The sequence below is a fragment of the Alosa sapidissima genome, chromosome 15 (assembly GCF_018492685.1).
Source record: "Alosa sapidissima isolate fAloSap1 chromosome 15, fAloSap1.pri, whole genome shotgun sequence".
In the NCBI taxonomy this organism is placed as follows: Eukaryota; Metazoa; Chordata; class Actinopteri; order Clupeiformes; family Clupeidae; genus Alosa; species Alosa sapidissima.
In genome coordinates this window covers 32,350,516-32,373,669 of record NC_055971.1, presented here as the reverse complement: position 1 = coordinate 32,373,669, position 23,154 = coordinate 32,350,516, and the positions used below count along the sequence as shown (strand labels likewise).

The following is a 23,154-nucleotide window of genomic DNA, read 5'->3' as shown; positions in this document are numbered from 1 at the left end:
ATTGGTACGAGAAATACTAGTCTAAATCTGGGACAACCACGCCCTGCCAGCTTCTCATTTTTGACTCATTTCCAGTCATACGCTCGGACAGTCGTAGTCTTCAGAATCTCCTCAGGACTCTGTGTTTTTTTTATAATCATACACACAAGGCTGTCTCTCACGGACTCTGTCTCTCACAGGCCTTTGCCTTCAGAATCTCCTCAGGACTCTGTGGTTTTTTATAATCAATTTTTTTTCAAATCAAAATTTTTTTTTAGCATACAGTCATTCTACCATTTTACTCTGTCTGTGTCTGTGTGTGTGTGTGCGTGCGTGCGTGTGTGTTTGTGCGTATGTGTGAAAGTGTGCTCACAGCACTAGCTGTGAGAGGGCGGCCTGACCATTGAGAGAGTATGCCCCACAGCCTGATTTTTGTGAAATGTCACCAAACACTCTCACTGTCTATGTCCACAAGCATGAAAAAAAAATTCTATTGAAAACAATTAATTAATTAATTAACCATTAAATTGTTAAATCTCATCTCATCTCATCTCATCATCTGAAAAGTAACGCCTCCTCATGTGATGTCATAAGACACACCCATGTGACCTTATTGGAATGTTCCAGAATCTTCTAGAATATACTAGACTGGACACGCCCACTGACCCATAAATGAACCTGACCTTTTTGACCTTTGGGTCATCCATCATTTTTTGGCAGAAGGTGCCCCTTATCACTCTCTCCTGGAAACTTTACTGACTATTGCATGCTAGCCCAGCTCCTTAGCCACTACGCTACCACCACCTACTGCATGCTAGCCCAGCTCCTTAGCCACTACGCTACCACCACCTACTGCATGCTAGCCCAGCTCCTTAGCCACTACGCTACCACCACCTACTGCATGCTAGCCCAGCTCCTTAGCCACTACGCTACCACCACCTACTGCATGCTAGCCCAGCTCCTTAGCCACTACGCTACCACCACCTACTGCATGCTAGCCCAGCTCCTTAGCCACTACGCTACCACCACCTACTGCATGCTAGCCCAGCTCCTTAACCACTACGCTACCACCACCCTACAGGCTACTGCACACTAGCCCAGCTCCTTAGCCACTACGCTACCACCACCTACTGCATGCTAGCCCAGCTCCTTAGCCACTACGCTACCACCACCTACTGCATGCTAGCCCAGCTCCTTAGCCACTACGCTACCACCACCTACTGCATGCTAGCCTAGCTCCTTAGCCACTATGCTACTACCACAAACCTTGTTACATTATATCACATGACTCACCTTTAATCTAGCTCTGTGTTCTGCTAGTCTGGCCTTTGTGTACATAGGAAAATGCCTGACTATACTCTCATTAGCTTCCCTTCAAATGATCATTGTATCAGCGGTTTTGAGTTCACTCTCCCACTGCGCTGTGCCGTCCCTACAAGACTGCAAGGCTGGCAGGGAACAATATATTCCATTGCAACAGCAACAACAAGCACAATGGTAAGATCAATTTCTGAGACTAAAGACATGCCTGAAAAAAACAAAACAAAGTCAGTCACATCCAGAGTTGTTTGTTAACTGAACTTAATTTCATTTAGATGGATTAGATTGCAATTTGCAACAAAGTAAGGATACAACCAAGTGTTTAAGTCATAACAATGATTCATTTTCGATGGAAATACATTGTTTGTGTGTGGTTGTCAACACAGTGAACTGTTCTCACTGTATCATCATATATTTGCCTTCATTTAAAAATATTTATATCATAGAAGTATGTATTCATACTGAGTTTTGAATGTGTTATTGCAATTCTTCAAAGATGTCAGATGTTGTACACAAATGGAACATGCTTAAATGTCTGTGAGGACAATCCCAACAAAATTGTGTTGTATTGTGAAAGTATGAAATATTGTTGCCAGGAATTACAATCACATACAAACTACTAAATCAAGATTTTACTAATATGCTATGCAATAAATGTCAAAATATTAAAAAAGGAAACAGTAAAGTAAGCTCCAGGGGCCGGTTAAACCAGCTGGTCTTTGCTACGCCTGGTCCTAACTGCTAAGTTGTTTTTTGTTAAGACCAGTCTTTAGAATTCAACTTAAGTCGGTTGCACCAACTGAACTTATGCCCAGGCTTTGTAATGTTACTTACGAGACTGAGCTTCAAATAAACATATTTATTAATTCACAGTGTCGGATTCTTGTTGACTTGGCATAGTTTGCTTTTTGTCTCTTCTGTAGAAGCTTCTGTTTGTTTTACTTTATTCTTTATTTGTTCTGTGATGTAGGGAATTGTGGTGCGTAGCCGACGTCCCATAAGAAGCTCAGCAGGAGACACTCCATGTTCAAGCGGCGATGCTCGGTAATTCAACAGAGCTAGATATGGATCGGAGTTACTGTCTCGCATTTTCTTGAGCAGCTGCTTTACCGTTTGACTGGGCATACAGAGGGCTTGAAGTCACATGTCGAAAATCATATTCTTCTGCAGAATTCTGGAATTCTCTGAAACTGTACGATGGTCCAATGTCACTGTAGACAATCTGGGGAATCCCATGTCTTGCAAAGATTGACTTCATGTGTTTGATCACACGGGCAGTAGGCATGCTGGGAAGCAGCATGTGGAGATTCACATCACTTTCTGTGGAACACTCACCCAGTTCATCACTCTGTGTTGTCGCTCTCGACAGAGCATCAGCTAGCACTATGTGTTATCGCTCTCGACAGAGCATCAGCTAGCACTATGTGCTTTCCCGGTGTGTATATGAAGTCCAAATCATAGCGTTGTAGCTTCATCATTAGCCTTTGAATGCTTGGTGACATATCACTGAGGTTCTTCTTTATGAGAGCTATTAACTAACCTGAGTCTCACCAGATGAATTTCGTTCCGCCTAGCTCCACTCATTCATCTAGCATCGCTCCATTGGAGAGGTGTTTCAGAAGGCTGGGCCTTATCAAAAATCCTTGCATATGATTGGATAAGCCACTTGTCTGTCATCTTTATTGACGTGCTACTTCAACCACTCACATTGCAGCCAACCCATGACGCTTGCTTCCTCGATGCGTTGTCTGAATCAAAACAGTCCCACAGTCGCTTCTCCGCTACGTCACATCTATGAAACTCCCGCCCTGCGTTCTGATTGGCTCTACCATAAAATATGGTGCGGAAATCACTCCCAATGGAAGCGATCCCAGATGGATGTGAGTGGAGCTAGGCGGAGACTCATCTGGCGAGAGTCAGGATAGCTATTAACGGCTTGTGGTCTGTCTCTGCTACGAACTTCGGCCTTAGACATACCCATGGAATTTCTGGAATCCATATACCAGTCCTAGCGTTTGTGCGTAGGGACATTCCGTGCAGGTCATTGTTCTGAGTCTGTGGATATTTTAATCTTTTTAGACGGGTCAAAGAATGTCAGCACCGATTCTGTTGTGAGGGGTTTTCAGACGTGCCAAGTCATCTTCATGGTCATCAGTCCACTTGAACTCACAATTGTCATGCAACAGCTGTCTCAGATGCACTGTTTTAAGAGATAGATTTGGTATGAATTTCCCAATGAAATTGATCATTCCAAGCAATCTTAACACACCTTTTTATCTTCTAGCCTGGGCATGTCCAGTATTGCCTTCACCTTGCTCTTGTCTGGCTCCATGCCTGCTTCTGACAGCTTGTTGCCCAGAAAGGTGATTTCCTTCACACCAAACTGACATTTTGCCCTATTCAGCTTCAGTCCATACCTCTGGATGCTTTGAAGCACTTTGATGAGTCATTTTGTTGCTCCAGTGTGGATCCCCATAAGACTATGTCGTCCACATACACACATACACCTTCAATGCCTTCTATGATGTGCTCTATGGTCTGGTGAAAAACTTCATGAGCAGAGCAAATTCCAAAAGGCATCCTCTGGAAACAGTAGCGGCCATTCGGTGTATTGAAAGTGCAATACTTTGTACTCTCCTCATGCAGCTTTAACTGCCAAAAGCCCTGGGATACATCCAGTTTACTAAAGCACTTAGCACCAGGCATCTCACTTGTTATCTCATCTCTGGTAGGAATCTGATAATGTTCCCTCTTTGTTTTTTTCCCCCTTATGTTTATGTTCTTTCAGATCCCTGCACACACGCAAGTCTCCATTCTGCTTTTTGACACACACCATCGAATTCACCCAGGCTCTTCAACTTTCTTTTGTCAGGATCTGTCTTGTTAGTTTCCCCTCCATTTCTGCCTCCTCACCTGTTCCCTGTTGTCTCGTTGGTTTTGTCCAGTCCTCTCTCTTTCTGTTAATTGGTATGTGTATTTCTACCCTCCTGTTTCTCTGTTCCTTGTCGGATCCGTCTCTCTGTTATCCTGTCTGATTCATGTCTGTAAGTAGTTTGTAAATTTGTTAGTTAATAAAGTGTGTTTTCTGTTAGAAAGAGTATTGCGCATGGGTCCTATATTTGTAACCCTGACAGTACGATCCGACCAAAATGGACCCAGCAGACCCTGAACCGCCCTGGGAGGAACCTCAGCAGATGGCCTACTTGTTTGAGAGGTTAAATGCAGTCCTACATAGCAACTCGTCATTGGAGAGAAAGCTGGCGGCCGTGACCCTAATGGAGAAGAATCTCTCCTCCAAATCTTGGCTGGTGGCACTTCCAGCGGCACCCAAGTTGCTGGCTCAGACCACTGGCTTGAGGAGAAGCCTGCAGGTGCTCCTTGCTTCCTCCAGTGAGGTTGCTAGCCTCCAGCCTGATCCTGTCCCTACATCCCCTGGCTTCGGGCCAGTGTGCCAGGGGCTTAGGGTGGGACAGCTGAGCCTCCAACCAGCCAATCCCACTCCAGATTTTCAGCCTGCTCAGGTGCAGTTCTCTCCGCACTAAAAGGGGGCTCACAGGAGTCCCAGTTCTGCGGAACCAGGCTTGCCCTCGAGCTTCCCTCCTGAAGGAGACGTGGTGCCAAGCGTCGTCCAACCCGGTCCTCTGACACCACGCCCCCTACGCCCAGCCCAGAGGCGCCTGCACCTGTGCCCAGCCCAGAGGCGCCTGCACCTGTGCCCAGCCCAGAGGCGCCTGCACCTGTGCCCAGCCCAGAGGCGGCAGCTCCCACGCCTGCAGCCCAGTCGCCCAACGCCACGCCTGCAGCCCAGTCTCCCAACGCCACGCCTGCAGCCCAGTCGCCCAACGCCACGCCTGCAGCCCAGTCGCCCAACGCCACGCCTGCAGCCCAGTCTCTGTCTGTCTGTCCAGCCCCGCTTCTGCCCGAGCTGGATCCGCCTCTCTCTGACTTTCTGGCCCCGCCTCTGCCCGAGCCGGTCCCGCCTCCCTCTGACTTTCTGGCCCCGCCTCTGCCCGAGCCCTTCTCTGTTCCTGTCTCTCCTGAGTGGTCTGTCCCCTGTCCCCGTCACCTTGTCCGTCTCTGTTCCCGTCACCGTGCCCGTCTCTGTCTGTGTCTCTGTCCCAGTCACCATCCTAGTCACCATTCCAGTCACCGCCCCTGTTACTGTCTCAGTCACCTTCCCTGTCACTGTTCCTGTCACTGTCTTGGTTCCTGTCCCTTCCCCTGCCACTGTGTCTGAGTCTGTCATGTCTGAGTCTGTCGTGTCTGAGTCTGTCGTGTCTGAGTCTGTCGTCCTGCCCGAGTCAGTTCAGTCTTTGTCTGTTTGTTCCTTGCCCAAGCCCTCTGAGTCTGCCCCGTCTTAGTCTGCCCCGTGGTCACGGTCTGTTGGACCAGTCCCTCCCGTCTGGGCCCCCTCCACCCTGGTTGGAATTTTTAGGGGACGCCAGGAGGCGTCCGTAGAGGGGGGGTTGGGGGGTACTGTCAGGATCTGGCCCAGACTGTTGAGTTTGTGCCACCCTGGTGGCCATTTTGTGTATTGTCCTGTGTTTGTTTTTGCCTGTTCCCCATGTGCTTTGTGTTACCTGCCTGTCACCTGTCTTTGTCTCTGCCCCATCTCCTTATTTGGTCTGTGCTTCCTGTCTTGTTAGTTTTCCCTCCATTTCTGCCTCCTCACCTGTTCCCTGTTGTCTCGTTGGTTTCGTCCAGTCCTCTCTCTTTCTGTTAATTGGTATGTGTATTTCTACCCTTCTGTTTCTCTGTTCCTTGTCGAATCGTCTCTCTGTTATCCTGTCTGATTCATTTCTGTAAGTAGTTTGTAAATTTGTTAGTTAATAAAGTGTGTTTTCTGTTAGAAAGAGTCTTGCACATGGGTCCTATATTTGTAACCCTGACGTCTTTATAACTCCCAGTGACTTGTCCTGCTCAATACTATTCACATCAAACATTGACTGTTCAGTCTCTTTCCCCGTCATCCTTCGTAGCATTCACAAAAGGCTTTACATGTTGCAGGGCTAATTCACTAGCTTGGCATATTTTCATAACTCCAGCTAAGGTAAGTTCAGATTCTCGTAGCAACCGTTCTCTCACTTTTTTTGTCATTAATTCTGAACACAATTTAATCCCGAATCATTGAATCTCGAAGCTCTCCAAAGTTGCACGTTCTAGCTTTCATTTTCAAGTCTGTGACAAAAGCATCAAAGCTCTCCGCAGGCAATTGTATGCGTGAGCAAAACACATACCGTTGAAACGTTTCATTTTTCTTTGGTGAACAGTGTCCATAACAGCCACCTAGTGGTTGGGATGACATCCACTTATTACTACAGGCTTAACTACGCCCGGTCTTAGCGATGCGCATTCATGTGGATGTCTACAGAACAATGACAACAACCATTAACTTGCCTGTTGCAAAGATTCTTTGCCGTCTTTGAAGGCAACCACGCCCCCCTTCGTAGGAAACAGCGGTTAATGTGACTGGAGCAGATAATGCTTAATTTGCATATGTAAACACTAAATTACAGAAAATTTGTAATACATTTTTTTCTCATATTAATGTAAGTAATCAACTGGGGAAGTTTCATAGTGATGTCTGTTTGTTAAAAATGTTACCATATTTACCTGTAGTGTCTCGCCTTAAATGATGGGACAGGTAACCCTAACCCTATAACCCCGAGCGGGTAACATAGGACCCGGGGAATATAGGGATGACCCCCAAACAAGCAAGCATGAGAATCATAGCAATGTAGTTTGCACTGTGAGAAGTGCTTAAACTTTGACCTTACGCCTGCTACTGAGCAAGAGAAAGGCTTAAGCCTAGATGGTGCAACTGGCGTATCTATCAGGTTGACTTATAACTGAGTTAAGACTGGCGTAGCTTAAGACCAGGCAGCCCTGTTGGTGCAACCGGCCCCAGGACCTCATTTTAGTGGAAACTATTAAAGGATAATTCTGGTATTTAGCACTTTGAGTCTCTTTTCTGGTTTGTTTTGAATGAACTATAGTGGTGGACACCGAAATTTTGACGATTGGTCCTGTCAACTTTTCTGACTTATTTTGAATCACCTTTGACTACTTCAGAGTGGCTGCCTATGGGCATAGTTCCACAATGGCAAATAACACGGCTGGAAATCATATATTACGCCAATATATTTGTTTTTAATAATCAACGAACACCACTAACCACTCTGTGAGTTGCAGTTTTGAAAACAAACGTTAAGGGTTGTTTTAAGGACATGTTTGTGCATGCCCATAGGCAGCCACTCGGAAGCAGTAAAGGCGATCCAAAACAAGTCAGAAAAGTCAACACAGGACCAATCGTCAAAATTTCGGTGTCCACCAATCTAGTTCATCCGAAACAAACCAGAAAAGGGACTTAAAGTGCTAAATACCGGAATTAAATAAGAAATGGCTGATGAGTGGCCAGTCCCTGCCCAGACACAAATGCTGTTTTTCCTGTGACAGGCGGATAACTGCACCGAACTGGACGACGTCCTCATGAAGTACTACCTCTGCCCGGTGTACGCCCTGGAGTTTACCTTGGGTTTCCTGGGCAACCTAGTGGTCGTCCTGGGTTACCCGCTGTGCCTGCAGGAATGGCGGAGTACCAACGTCTACCTGTACAACCTGGCGGTGTCCGACATCATCTGTGTGTGCGCTCTGCCGCGCCTCTCCTACCTGTACGCCAACAACATGGAAGAAACATCTATGGTTAACTGTGTGCTCAACCGCTACATCCTCTTCGTCAACATGTACGCCAGCGTCCTCTTCATGGCTCTGGTCAGTCTGGACCGCTACCTGCTGCTCTGCCACCCTGCCCGCGACCACGTCCTCCTGACACCACGCATGGCCATCTGCATCTCCATCCTCACCTGGCTCCTCGTCAACCTTGAGATGACCCCTCTGGTCTACTACGCCATCAAGGACAACGCCCGCTGGAACGGCACCGTGTGTCACGACTTTGCCAGCCTCTCGAGGTCCTGGGACTTCCTGGGCTACAGCTTGGGTCTGACGGTCGTGGGGTACATCCTGCCCCTGGTGGTCCTCTTCTGGAGCTCTCAGAAGATCGCCTCCATGCTGAAGACTCAGGGGGAGGCCTTCCAGCAGCGGGTAACCTCATTCAGGAGGCCACTGCGTGTAGTGAGGGCAGCGGCATACATGTTCCTGCTCCTCTACTTGCCATACCACATCATGAGGAACATACGCATCCTTACACAACTGCCGGTGGGCAGAATATCCAAGTGCTCCATCGTGAATATCAAGGCAGTGTACATCGTTACAAGGCCGATGGCTTACGCACACAGCGTCATCAACCCCATCTTTTACTTCTTGATGACAGAACGTTTCCGTGAGCAGCTCCTGGCCATGGGTCAGCAGATGAGAACTAGACTCACTGGCTTCTGCTGCAAAACATAATGAATGGACAAGACAACGTCTTTGGATCACATACCATATAGGGCTTATTCGCAAACACTGCCATGGCCATATTGTTGGCATGACCTTCGCTTGCAATGCGTAGATTCGAGCTGAGCTAAGCAGAGCACAGTAGTGTAATGGCTTTATCTCCTCAATATCTAGAGAAGAAACAGCTCTGGAAAAAAAGAGTCCACTGCACATTTATCTGATGTCATCCTAGAGTTGTTGATTTCATTTTGAATATGACCATAAACTCATTTGAATGTCACTCAGCAACCATCGGATGACATCAGACAAATGTGCAGTGGTCTGCAAAAACTGCTTATCTAATGAAATCTAATCAAGTGTTACTGTAAAAACGTTGGCTAACATTGCCTATGTAAAGGATGTAAAGGGAAAATCTTGAAATTAAGTCAGATCTCGCATCAGATCTCGGATGTTTTTGACGGAAGTAGCTACTTGCCATTTACTTCCGTCAAAACACGCGAGATCTGTGTTGTAGGGATTTAATTTCAAGATGCCGCCGACCGGCAAACGACTCAAGGTATTGTCTGTATACGGGTCCTTTTTAATAAACTATCTGTACATTTACAAAGTTGTTGATGCCTCATTTTATATGTTAGGACCCTCATTATACTACCAAAGATGTGTCGGCTGGTAAATGGTTTAAAATTATCGATTTATTTTTACCATGCACTGCCACATTTTGGAAGCATCGGCTAAAAACAGGCTAGTTTAGAAGGCATCATATTAGCGTTTTTTTTCTCCCCAATGAACGTTCAAACTCGTTATCATGCAAAGCATATCCAAAATCCCTTTTACCCCAGATTTTCCCTTTAAAGGGATATTCCACCATTTGATGGTGAATGGTGGTGGTGCGGTGAATGATTTGACATGGAACGGGGTCATCCCTACGTTCCCCGGGTCCTATGTTCCCTGTTTTCCCCTAAAGGGTCCTATGTTCCCCGGTCATTACATTAATACACAGGATTAGATGTTCCCTTGTGCCAAAATCCAAGATAAAAACACATTCAGAAGCCCCTACTCAAATTAACTTGTTAAGTTAATTGCTAAGTTAAAAAAAAGCATGCTAACCACAAATCTGCCAACCAATGGTCACAAACACAAGACAAATGGCCCATCCAACAGCAGTATATAGTATGCGGCATGTCATTAGTTATCAAGTGGGCACCCTCATTCACCGATGTTTCGTTAAGTTAGGCCCACGACAACTCATGAAGGCTCATGAACAGTGAGACCAGCGTCCTGGAGACACTCCCCTTCATGCTGCCACTAGCCACAAGGGCCCAGCTCAAGAGGAGAGTGAAGAGGGAGAAGAAGAGTGAGGAGGACCAGAGCCTCCACTTTTCTCATTCACTTGGGCCACCCCCGACTCATCAGAGTTTGTTGTCTGAGGTGGATGGGATTGGCCCAGGTGGATATCATAACTTTATGCTACAGTGTAATTCTTAGTCTACAACTATGCACAGTTGTAATGAAACCATGATCCGACACATTATAAGTATTAATTCAAGACCAAACATGAATGTACTGTATTATTCACAACACATATTTACAGAGTAATACTGTATGATAATGAGGTTGGCCTATCTCACTATAAGACATCAAATAGGCCCAGGACTGAGTTACCCTCTCAGTAGAGGGGCCAGAACAAGGAGCAAATGGTCACTTTATGCATGAGCGGGTGTTGGGGATCTTTGGCCATGGCCAGCTAAGACAATACAGATCAAACACAGGTATCCACACATGTAAATTGAATGCAAAAGGCATTCTTTAGAAATGCAAAAGGTTTGAGCAAAATACGGGCCTTACAAAGTCAATAGCAGATCTGGCCACAAACCCTCGTGTACCGATTTCAATAGGCCTTAATCGTGCACTCCAACCTCGCTTGGCTGCCTCCTATGCTATTTCAGTATATTTCGCTCTCTTCAGCTCATTGGCCACTTCCACTCCAAGGAACAGTAAGTTCAATGAAGTAAACTATCTTCTCTGAATCCGACCACAGAATTAAGTCGGGTCTTAGTTTAGTACTCACTATATGTGGAGGTACCGACATCTGTTGGCCAAGATCAACCTTCATTTCCCAGCCCGCTCCATTTTCCAACTGGCCAGTTTTACACCTGGCTTTCGCGAAACAAGGTTTATCCCCCTGACGTACAAAGTTAATTTGCCTAACCCTTTACTAGCTGCTAATGAATTAACTTCTCTTCCTTTTATCCTCAATTGCCGCTGCCACAAATTTCAATACCTGGTTATGACGCCACGTATACCGCCCCTGGGTGAGACTTACCCTGCACCCTGATAGGATATGGTGGAGGCTGCCCACACACGAACAAAGTGTGAATTTATCATCCTCACCAAACCATTGACTTAAATTCTTGGGAGATGGGAGCCCATCATATGTAGCACCTAACATAAATCTGATCTTACCAGCTTCCATGCCCCATAGATCTTTCCATTTAATCCGTCTTTTTTCCACCCCTTCCCACTGCCCTTGTTTTGCCTGTGACACTGCCTTAGTACATCTTACAGCCTCCTCCTGTCTATGCATTTCCTCCACTACCATTTTCCTATTTTGTCCTGCAGAAGTCTTGCTCCACAAGGGTTGACTTATTTCCACCCCTAGACCCCCTCGCCCATGCTGCACATGGCCCATTATATCCCTATGTCTCAATGCTGACTGAGCTTGCTTAACTACCTGTTCTGGGTTGAAGAAATTGTGCCCCTTTCTTACTTTTAAAACATTTCATGGTGCGTTATGGATGTTACATAATGTGAATTTACAGGAGTGGAGACTTTATTTGACCTTAAAGCGATGGTTCGAAGTAATTTCACCCTAGGGTCCTTTGCACCATGACCCCGAGCCAAACACCCTCCCAGAACCTGTTCTCCCTTGGTCCAACCCTGGTCGAGTAGCGCTGTCAGAAATGAATGACTTTCTGCAGGCGTAATGAAACCTACTTTTATCTCGTAGATTACCCCACTAGTAATGCCCTGAATGGTACCAAACTTCTACAGGACTTTTCACTGTCAATCTCTTCATTATTGGTAACCTCTGCCTTTTTTCTCTTCAGAGAACCTGTTGCCATCCACCGATCCACATTGCCATCCACTGATCCACGTTGCCATCCACCGATCCACGTTGTGGTTCTAACGGTACTGGACTTGAAGGTCACGGCCGAGCGCCACGAGCCTATTTTAGTAATCACACAATCACGAGCCTATTTTAGTAATCACACAATCACGAGCCTATTTTAGTAATCACACAATCACGAGCCTATTTTAGTAATCACACAATCACGAGCCTATTTTAGTAATCACACAATCACGAGCCTATTTTAGTAATCACACAATAGCAGAAGTTGCATGATGGTGACGGAAATATTCCAGCTGTGGTCCGCCCGGTATCTCTTGCCTTGGTTTTATCTACCGGACTTCCTCGGAGTGTCTGGGTGTCACAGGACAGTGTCTGACTATCCCGGGACAGTCATGGGAGTCACATGACTGTCTGGGTGTCAGAGTACAGTATCTGGGTGTCACAGGACAGTCATGGGAGTCACAGGACAGTAGTGGGGTGTCACAAGACAGTAGTGGGGTGTCACAGGACAGTAGTGGGTGTCACAGGACAGTAATGGGTGTCATACTGTAGGACAGTGTCTGGGTGTCACAGGACAGTGTCTGACTGTTTTGCTGCCACTGCTGCTGGACTAAAGATAAAAAATAGGCCTGACAGTGAGGCTTTGTTTAGGCTAAAATATAAGGTTTATGAATAATAATAATAAGATTTAATTAAAGTAAACATGTAAAGGTGAGTTTAACAGATGTGACCTTTACATTATTCAAAGCTTGCTCAGGAGCTAGGCTTACTCCATTGATGTAGTTTGTGATGAGATCAAACTCCCAATAGACTTGCTTCAAATGACCAGAAATCATTTAAGGAGTTATTTTCAAAATGTTACATTCGCAAACCATATTTGCTGATAGGAACTTCTGCTGAAAGAAAATTAGGCTACATTTCGTGTGGACATCATCGTGCAGTGGTTGTCATTAGCCTATATTAAATATGAACGATTATCGATTATATGAATCTATTCCGGCTACAGCTTTTATTGCGCATAAGGAATAGGTGATTGGGCTATTAATCGGCTACAAGGTGCTGCAATCTATCCGAAACATGTACCAAGCCTTCTCTGGGTTTGTCCATTGCTGGGTATTACCAGCACTGTTCAAATAAAACATGTTAACCTATTTCACTTAATTCGCTTCTGTGTGCCCAATTCCCAAACCACGTTAGCTGACTGACTTTAGACAGAAAATTAAATTTTTGTTAACATCAAGCCGTTTACCTGTGAGTCGATTAGTCAGTCTATTAGTCAGTCAGCAGCACTCTCACAATCTTTACAGCAACACAACACAAGATTCCTCCAACTTTAGCCCTGCCCGCCACTTGTTGCCTTAATATTTTCGGAGTGTCTATTTGCACCCCTGGTATGAATAGCCTGGGCCACACAGGTGAGCTATTCACACCCTGTGACGTAACAACAAAAAAACGTTTTTCGCGTGCACAAAAAACATGGCGGACATTCGTTTTTTCGTTTCAGCAGAAAGTGAGGAATTTTGAAAGTTTTCGGTACTAATATCTGTTCAAATTAAGTTTCAGGTGGAAAAGTTGTGTTTTATTTTCATAATCTTTGTTCAGTGAATAACTACAACCGTCAGTTTGTTAGTTAACAAAAATTTGTGATTATGAGACTCAGGCCTATGAACTATAAGTTTGCCTGCAAACTCTCTTCTGTTTGTGGAAATAGATAGCTCAGTGGTTAGTGTCATGGTTTAATACGTGGGAGACCAGGATTCCCATGTAAAGCGTTTTGGCAGAGATAGAAGTGGTAGAAGTGTAAGTGCACATGTGTACCAAAGTCTCTGCAGAGAAGGCGTGGAATTTGAAGAAGAAATCAGTTCTCAAACGGAAGTTTTGATTGCAACAATTAGCTATTTCATGCACCAGGGTGTAAATAGCACACATTACTATATGCATCAGGGTACAAATACTGTAGCATCCACTTCTAATTATAAAGTGATGCAAACAGCATACCTTATTCAGAGTGTCTATTCGCACCCCTGGTACGGATAGCATAGGCCACACAGCTGAGCTATTCACACCCTGTGACGTAACAACAAAAACATGTTGCTCGTTTACATGAGTGTATGGCAAATGCGTATTTGGTCCTATCTGAAATTATTAGCCGTCTGTAGCCTATAGCAGGGGTTCCCAAACTTTTCCACGACAAGGCCCCCCAAATACCACTAGGTTCTGGCCAAGGACCCCTTGATATGTTATTAAACCCATCGACAATACTATGGCAAATGTAAAATTACATTAAGCTAATTCTAATAATTATGTTAGCCACAATCACTTCGCGATTGAGCATACAGTGTGTAAAAATTGCATTTGGAGCTTTCTGCTATATGAGAGCTATCACTCTACTATTATTCCCAGTCATTATAATGGGAAATATAATGTTCAGATATGCAACAAATTATTCTAAAGGCATTGTATAACAACCCTCATAGTAATAGGTATATTTAACATTTTTCAAATGTATTTATTTGTTGCTTTTATTTTTCCTTTCAAATTGCTGAGGCCCCCCTGGCACCCTCTCGCGGCCCCCACTTTGAAAACCACTGGCCTATAGCACCTGCAAACTGTATTGTCCCTATCTGGACACATAGATGTGTTAAAAACGATGCAAGTTGTGTTGTTTTCAACACATTCATTTTAAGAGTGTGTGTGTGTATATTCACTCCAAGCTGGCCTACCATAACTTCCCAACTGTGCACTGTAGCCCATAAACTGCACAACAGTATAGTAGTATAGTATCACTAATTCACTAAAATTCAATTCTGGCAACAGTAACACAGACTCCCTTATGGCAATTAACCATAGTTTTACTATGACAGAATAACCATGTTTTTTTTGGGTAACCATGACCATGTTTTTTTTGTTTTCATGGGTAACCATGATAACCATGGTTTATCACTATAGTTGATAAGTATAAGTATATATACTTTTTTGATCCCGTGAGGGAAATTTGGTCTCTGCATTTAACCCAATCGGTGAATTAGTGAAACACACAGTGCGGTGAAGCACACACTAATCCCGGTGCAGTGAGCTGCCTGCTTCAACAGCGGCGCTTGGGGAGCAGTGAGGGGTTAAGTGCCTTGCTCAAGGGCACTTCAGCCGCGGCCCACTGGTCAGGGTTCGAACCGGCAACCCTCCAGTTACAGGTCCAGAGTGCAAACCAGTGGGCCACGGCTGCCCATTATAATAACTAAGATAACTAAGCACCATTCCCCACAGGGGCGCTGCTAGAAAATGTGGGCCCTCTGCTGGTTCCTCTGTGGGCCCTCTGTCAGTGCAGGGCCCTTAGAATCATCCTAACTCCACACACAGACATAGGCTGTCTCTAAACGTAATATTTAATCTAATGTTTGACTGTTTTTTGGGAGAAGAGTGGACAAATTGATCTTGATTTCCACAAAGTTGATTTTACCAGGTGCACTTTTACAGCTTACATTAGGTCAAATTCAGGTCACATAATACACATTTTGTGATGAAGCAGAACAAAGAACTGTTTTTTATGTTCTTGTGTGGATATCTCGTGTTTTCTGCTGTCAGTTGCTGTACATTTGTGGCAACTAACCATAACTGTCCCAAGAGAAAGTCAGTCATACTCTGCCGCTTCTTCAAAAGCGTATGACAGCTCAAGCTTTCTACTGGGGGAAGCTGTGGCAAGATGCCTGGCCCCAGATAAGACCTGTCCACACTAGAGAGAACGCGAGCAAGAGACAGAGCATGGCGAGCCTGTGGTGAGCGCTGACTGCTGTGAGCTGCATTTATCACGCTATCTCCCTGCGCTACATGAAGCACACACTGCGCCATTTATCATAACATCTCCCCGCACTACATGGAACACACACTGCGCATGAGTATCAATGCCACTGAAGTCTAATGTTGGTTTTACAAATTTGCAAAGTGGACATTTGCCGCTTGCCACTGGATGTGTCAGCGAACAAGACAAGTCTCCACTGCGTTGCCAGATGACACTGCATTACACACAATCTTGTTTACAACAGCCATTTGAATAATTACAGGTATGATATTTAATTATTAATCTTGGTTATATAATGATGGCTGTTTAATGCTGTCAGTTGTGCTCTTTGCTGTGGGTCATGCTGTGCGAGCTGGCCTTACTAAAGATGTACTTTGACTAGAGAGATGCATAGAGAGATTGCCTGGGTTCTACGGTTTCTTATTACCACTTAGTGCCAGGTTGTGACCACACCCAACCATTAGTGTGAATACCTCTTATGAGAAACAGAGAGAGAGAGAGGATGTGAGGAAGTAGAGGCTTGAGTGTGTGTGTGTTTGTGTGTAATAAATATTCGGTCACTCTACAGAATGTCAGATTACAACTAGAGGCGGTTTTCACTTAGCCAAACACAGACCCACAGAGAAGTTGTGAATATGGCAGTTACATAACAGTTGTGGATCAGTGATGCCATTGCCAGATCACTGCTCTGCTTTAAGTATAAGTATATATACTTTTTTGATCCCGTGAGGGAAATTTGGTATTTGGCAAAATTGGCATTTAACCCAATCGGTGAATTAGTGAAACACAAACAGTACACAGTGAGGTGAAGCACACACTAATCCCGGCGCAGTGGGCTGCCTGCTACAATGGCGGCGCTCGGGGAGCAGTGAGGGGTTAGGTGCCTTGCTCAAGGGCACTTCATCCGCTGCCCACTGGTCGGGGCTCGAACCGGCAACCCTCTGGTTACAAGTCCAGAGTGCTAACCAGTGGGCCACGGTTACCCTGAAATATGCGAGCAGCTTTAGAAAATTGGGAGATTGATTGTAGCTTTCAAAACAATGCTGTGTGATGGCTGAGCTCAGAGATCTCAAGGAGAGGATTTTTTTTTTGTTGACGATGCAGTCTCCACGCCAGGCAGTTGACGATGCCAAAACGGTGTAAGCAGAGGGAGGAGAGAGCAGAGGGAGGAGAGAGCAGAGGTAAAGAATGAAAAGAGAGAAAGAAATGAACTGAGAGGGATACAGGAAGGAAAGAGAGAGAGAGAGGAAGAAAGAGAGCAAAGATAAGAGAGAGTGTGTGCACATGCGTGTGCAAGAGAGAGAGAGGAAGAGGGAGAGCTGATAATATCTGGGCCAGCCGGTCTGTCTCATCCTCCTCCTAGTGGCGGAGAGAGGAACTGCAGGTTGCTGTCACCCTGTGGAGGGTTGCTCATGAGCACGCAGGCCGTCTCTCTCTCTCTCTCTATCTCTCTCTCTCTTTATCTCTCTCTCACTTTCACTCTCTCTCTATCTCTCACTCTCTCTCTCTATCTCTCACTCTCTCTCTCTCACTCTCTCTCTGTCTCTCTCTCTCTCTCTCTCTGGCAGAGTTGCCAAGTCACGCTTTTGGCCAGAGACTCTGTGTCGCTTCCTCATGGTGCCTTTCGGGATCCAACGTCTCTCCACTCAAAGCAGCCCATGCTGACAACATGATTACTTTCACAGAGGGTGGGTGGGTGGAGGGAGTGTGTGTGTGTGTTGGGGATTCTGTCTCAAACATGGAAAAAACGATTGGTTGGATCAGCAGCTACCATAAGACAATTATCTGGATGAAAGTCTGTGGGTAACTGCTGCAGTTTTCACTATAGATTGTGGGGTTGAGTTTAAGGGCTCTCAGTAAATACTGCAGATCTCTCTGGTATTGGTTGGATTTAATGTTACCTGGTTTCCTTTTTGACTGTCAATAAAGGAACCTTAAAAGACTCTCATATTGGCTTCTCTCTTTCTCTCTCTCTCTCTCTCTCTCTCTCTCTCGTCTTGGCTTCTCTCTCTCTCTCTCTCTTGTCTTGGCTTTTCTCTCTCTCTCTCTCGTCTTGGCTTCTCTCTCTCTCTCTTGTCTTGGCTTCTCTCTCTCTCACTCTCGTCTTGGCTTTTTTCTCTCTCTCTCTCTCTCTCTCTCTCTCTCTCTCTCTCTCGTCTTGGCTTCTCTTTATCTAAAATAAACAAACTTGTGCATTTCTCAACACACCTCTGCCCTCTGCACAGTAATGAACACCACTGCACTCTGCTCCCAAACATCCGCTTGGCTGCGCTCTCTCCTTCCCTCTGGCCCGTGGACCCTCCAAGCCAATATTTATTGTAGATTTGGTCGCCATGAAACTGAAGCACTCTGTCCTGGAGTGTATTGCAAATCTGAACCACACTGAGATGAGAACACATCTTCTCTACATATTATTTATGTGGTCAATTGCATATTATTTATGTGCAGCAGTCATGCTGTGCAATCCCAAATCATAAAATGAAAATAATAACCATATTCAATAGTATTACATTCTATTTCAGATTTTTATTATATTTTTCAATCAGTGAGAACAATGTGCCTAGAGAGAGAAGGAGGGAGAGAGAAACAAACAAAGAAAAGAACAGCTGTAGTGAGTTACAGTAATTAAAGGGATAATCATTCAACAATAATCTTTCTCCAGAATGACTGTGTCCCTTGTGGCGCGTTTGCTCTGCTCTTTTGGACACAGTTGTAGTCAGTGTTTGTTTGTTAGGGAGAGAAAAATCAGATGGTGTCCGTTTGTGTGTTAATGTTTCACAAAGAGGCACGGAATCTCATGTCTTTGTGTGTTAACGTTTCCCAAAGAGGCACGATATCTCTTTCTTGCATTTTTATGTGCAAGCTGGCTGGAACAGGAGTGTTTGTTTGGCCAAGACGAATGACATCGAACTTTGCTGACCTAAAGACACTCATGCATTCTACTGGCCAAACTTCAGTAGGACAAATTAGGCCTTCACACGTTATCTGAATAGTAAGGTAATTCACCAAGGAATTTGCTTTAGCCTTAATCCAAACATAACCCCTAACCCTAACATAAACCCTCACCCAAACATAACCCCTAACCCTAACATAAACCCTCACCCAAACATAACCCTAACCCTAATGTAAACCCTCACCCAAACATAACCCCTAACCCTAACGTAAACCCTAATCCAAACATAACCACTAACCCTAACGTAAACCCTAATACAAACATAACCTAGCCTAGAAATCTAGAGACGCGCCCCTAGCAATTACATTTGCTGCCAGGGCTAGTCTAGCAACTCTCCGTTGGCTTGTGAGCTCCAGAAATCGAAACTCAATCAGGCCAATGAAATCGTGTATAGAGTCGTTAGGTGGGCTTAACATAATGATTGATGGCAGAGTTGCAACGGTTTGGCTTGAATTCCCTGCTACTTGAAAACAAATAAGATATATGTTGCTGTTGGCGAACAGTGTGACACGAGTTAAGCTTTTATTAAGTTGGCAAACGTTTGAACAAGCCAACTAGCTCCGCTGGTGGGAAACGCATGGGACTCATAGCGCTGCCGCTGTCCTATTGCGTGCAGAGGGAATTTGAAAGACAACTGATTATCCTGCCCCTCAGACTGAGCACTGCAAACGGTGAGTGCCCAGACCCTACATTTTAATGTGGGTCTGGCTCGACAGGCTAAACATAACCCCTAACCCTAACGTAAACCCTCAAATTAACGTAAACCCTAATCCAAACATAACCCCTAACCCTAACATAAACCCAAATCCTTTCTATAGAGGATTTTTTGAGTGCTGTGTCATTCATTAGAAAGTCTCTGCTGTTAGTCAGTTAGTCTGTTTTTGAGTTTGGAGATGTACCGACTCCACAACTGTTGCACTTCCCAGCCAGTTGGTGTAATAGATTGGCCACTATGAATCAGTGACAATAACTCAGACAAACAATCCAAATGGATGGCTTATTTAGAAATGTAAATTAAGTAAAAAAAAAACAGGTTGTCACATTAATACCATGCAATCAGTTAAACCAATTAGAAGCCAATAATTATGCCATTATCAATCATTTCTTATTTAAAATGTGCAAAATTGGAAATGTCCTTGTTTGAGGTATCTTGTCAAGTTACCATAGCACTGAAATATTTCACAGGTCAGAGAACATAGACAAATTTAAAGTCTAGAAAAAAAAACTGTAAAATGGAGAAAAAAGAAAGGAAAATAAAGTGTTGCAATAAGCTTGTGAACTCAAGTCCTTGTGCTGTCCTTGTGTGAGCAAAGGAGTGTGTGTATTCTTAGCTAGTTGTGTCTCCTAACTTGATGCCTTTAAGCACAACTAACTTCTCAAAACAGTATTGCATTCAGACAACCCCTGTTAATCAGTCCAGTAAAGGAAAATAAACGCTCTACTGGAGCAGTTTATTTACGTATTTTGCAAAATTGGAAATGTCCTTGTTTGAGGTATCTTGTCAAGTTACCATAGCACTGAAATATTTCACAGGTCAGAGAACATAGACAAATTTAAAGTCTAGAAAAAAACTGTAAAACAGAAAGAAGAAAGGAAAATAGCAAACTCAAGTGTTGCAATAAGCTTGTGAACTCAAGTCCTTGTGTTGTGCTTGTGTGAGCAAAGGAGTGTGTGTAATCTTACCTAGTCGCGTCTCCTCAGTTGATGCCTTTAAGCACAACTAACTTCTCAAAACAGTGTTGCATTCAGACGACTCCTGTTAATCAGTCCAGTAAAGGAATGTTTTTCTTAACTACAATTCATCATTATTTAATGTTTTTAAAATCATTTATATGACTCCAGACTTGTTTGTTCTGCAGAATGGCAGCCTATACATGAAGTCACACACACACACGCACACACACACACACACACACACACAAACACACAAACAAACTAAAACACAAAACACACCATCACAATTACACACCCCTACACACAAGCACACAAGGCACAAACCCACAGAGGACAACTTTCACTGTTCCATGTTGACGCTCTCTTTCCCCTAACGTGATGTTTCACACCATCGCTGACCTTCTCCTCACTTGGTTGCCTATGGTTCATTGTCTTGTGCAGCTGTAGTTACCAGGCTTTAAGAATCACAGATTTGTAATCAAGTTTTTGAATTTTTGATTTCTTGTCCAGGAGGTTCCATGGCGGTGGAATTGGGCAACGACTCCACTTGCAACAGCTCCTCAGAGTACAAGCACACCACCTACGCCGTGGTCTACAGCCTGGTCTTCATCTTCGGCCTGCTCGGCAACGGCAGTGCCCTCTACGTGTTCTGCAAGCTGTCCATCAAGAACCGGCTGTCCACCATCATCCTCATCAATCTGGCCGTGTCCGACCTGATCTTCATCCTCGCCCTGCCACTGCGCATTGGCTACTACATGCGGGAGTTGTGGTCCCAGTCGGGCGGCGGAGGTAGCGGCAGCGGAGGTTCGACGGGCTTGCGTCCGCACACCGAGCGTGAGGTGGACGTGCTGGACCTGGCGTGCCGGGTGTCCACCTACCTGTTCTACATCAGCATGTACTGCAGCATCTACTTCCTGATGGCGCTGAGCGTGTGTCGCTACCTGGTGCTGTCCGGCCGCCTGCGTCACCAGAACCGGGTCTACTGCCGGCGCGTGCGCCTCCTGTGCGCGGGCATTTGGACCTTCGTCGTGACCATCAACGTGGCGTACGTGGCGGCCATGGACGGCTTCCGGGTCAAGGCGAGCGGCTGCTTCGAGCCCAGCGGGGTGGACACCTGGAACTTCCTGTACCGGGTCAACACGCTGACCGTGGTGGTGGGGTTATCGCTGCCGCTGGTGCTAGTGCTGGCCTGCTACGCCCTGATGATCCGCCACATCCTGGCGGCGCGGGCTGGGCGGAGGATGCGCGACGTGGTGCTGATCTGCCTGGTGCTGACGGTCTTCTGCCTGTGCTTCCTGCCCTATCACGTCCAGCGCACGCTGCACCTGGCCTACTCGCGGGAGCCCGCGCCGTGCGAGAGCCGGGTCCAGCTGGAGCGCAGCGTGGTGGCCACCCTCTGCCTGGCCGTGGCCAACAGCGTCCTGGACCCGCTTATCTTCCTGTTCGTGGGCAACGGCTTCCTGCAGGCGGTGCGCAAGACGCTGGCGGCGGCGGTCACTGGCGGTCACTGGCCCTGGGGGAAGGGCAACGGCTTCAGCTCGTCCAGCAGGGGCACCACATCCTCCCCCACGCCTTCCTCCCCCCACGCCCAGCAGCTTCTGGTCTTTGTCCAGCCCCCGAGCCCAAAGCAGGACAGAGGAGACGATGGCGACAGCACTGCCCTGTAGTGACCTGACTCATGAAAGCATCAGCGAACATGCCACCACCTCACAGCTTGGACTCAACTCAGTTAGAATGGCAGGTTTACGACAAGGAGGAGAAACTTTCTAGAAGTTCTAGATATTTCTTTGGTATGGCCCCAGAACATTTAACCTTTTGCAGTTTGTTTATACAAGTCAGATACAATGCAAACAAATGGCTGAGCAAGAGTCAGATTGGATCAGAGTAATAAAAAATAACTAAGTCTACCGTAAATCCTCAAATTGTGACCGGAGTCTTTTAATAACTTAGGCTGCGCAAAGCACAAGTCTTTATTTGGGGCTGGCTTATATTCAAGGTAGGACAAAGTGAAGATCCGCACACTGTAGAGCTCCCATTATATTCGAGGCAGGCCTTTATTAGTGGGTTTGATCCAGCAAGCCCACTATTGTTCTTCTTAAGTTTTCTTATATATTATTCCTGTTCACCCACTTTTTGTACGAACTACTGCTCCTAGACCGTTTGAGCTATCGACGCGGTTCAAACTCCAAAAATTCAGGCCTGAAACGGTGTAGGGAGCTTGTTACTTTCGTGTCGCTGGTCCTTGTCGTTTTCGCGTTATTCCCGTTTTTCTGCGTTTTTCGGCCCCATTGAAATGAATGGCGGAATATTCAGGATTCTAATTCTGATTGTGACATCACAGCTCTAATTGTTTAAGCTTGCACCTGGCAGAGTTCTAAGCCATCTGGCACTGTCTAATGGGCTGGGCTGGGCTGTCTGTGTATATGAAGGTGTGTGCATGTAACTTTTGACACGTATGTCCGATTTTCATAAATGAGGTACCGTTGGAATCCTCGAATGAAGCCCAGTCCAATGCCTTGCCAGCACCAAGTGTAAAGGTTGCGCTCTGCCATCTTTTTTTAAAGTGAATCCATGTTCATACAGGTCATTTAAAAAATAAAAAAAAACTTTTTCCCAGTATATTCAGCCCAGTTCAATGCCCAGCTAGCTCGATTCAAACTTAATCATGTATACAGTTGTATAGATTATAACATTGAGAAACACACATTCATACAAATATTATGCACATCCATGCAACACTACTATTCAAGTTAAGTTACTCAGTCCCTTCATGACGGTGTGTTGCAAGGCATTCTGGGTGCTGTGCTGTGATTCGACGGCTCGTCACCTGACCCACCAACGTAGAGTAAAAATAAATCGCTACCAAGGCTCCAAATAGCAACACACACCGTAGCATAATGAGGGTAT

At 45.5% G+C, this 23,154-nt stretch overlaps 2 protein-coding genes across 4 annotated transcripts; both read left to right on the top strand.

Moving 5' to 3' along the window:
* The first annotated feature begins 1,406 nt into the window (after positions 1–1,406).
* Positions 1,407–9,262, top strand: LOC121684629 (succinate receptor 1-like). Of its 2 annotated transcripts, none has more exons than XM_042064688.1 (2): positions 1,407–1,476; positions 7,756–9,262. In XM_042064688.1, the coding sequence occupies exons 1-2, from the start codon at positions 1,474–1,476 to the stop codon at positions 8,704–8,706; spliced, it is 954 nt and encodes a 317-aa protein (XP_041920622.1). In that variant the 5' UTR covers positions 1,407–1,473; the 3' UTR covers positions 8,707–9,262. The 2 variants fall into 2 exon arrangements, with proteins under 2 accessions (XP_041920622.1, XP_041920623.1); XM_042064689.1 differs by lacking the exon at positions 1,407–1,476 and adding an exon at positions 6,254–6,349.
* On the top strand, positions 6,073–22,274 carry LOC121684628 (cysteinyl leukotriene receptor 1-like). 2 transcript variants are annotated; one of them, XM_042064686.1, is made up of 3 exons: positions 6,073–6,101; positions 11,802–11,883; positions 20,758–22,274. In XM_042064686.1, the coding sequence occupies exon 3, from the start codon at positions 20,766–20,768 to the stop codon at positions 21,912–21,914; it is 1,149 nt and encodes a 382-aa protein (XP_041920620.1). In that variant the 5' UTR covers positions 6,073–6,101; positions 11,802–11,883; positions 20,758–20,765; the 3' UTR covers positions 21,915–22,274. The 2 variants fall into 2 exon arrangements, with proteins under 2 accessions (XP_041920620.1, XP_041920621.1); XM_042064687.1 differs by lacking the exons at positions 6,073–6,101; positions 11,802–11,883 and adding an exon at positions 15,797–15,882.
* The last annotated feature ends 880 nt before the right edge of the window (positions 22,275–23,154 follow it).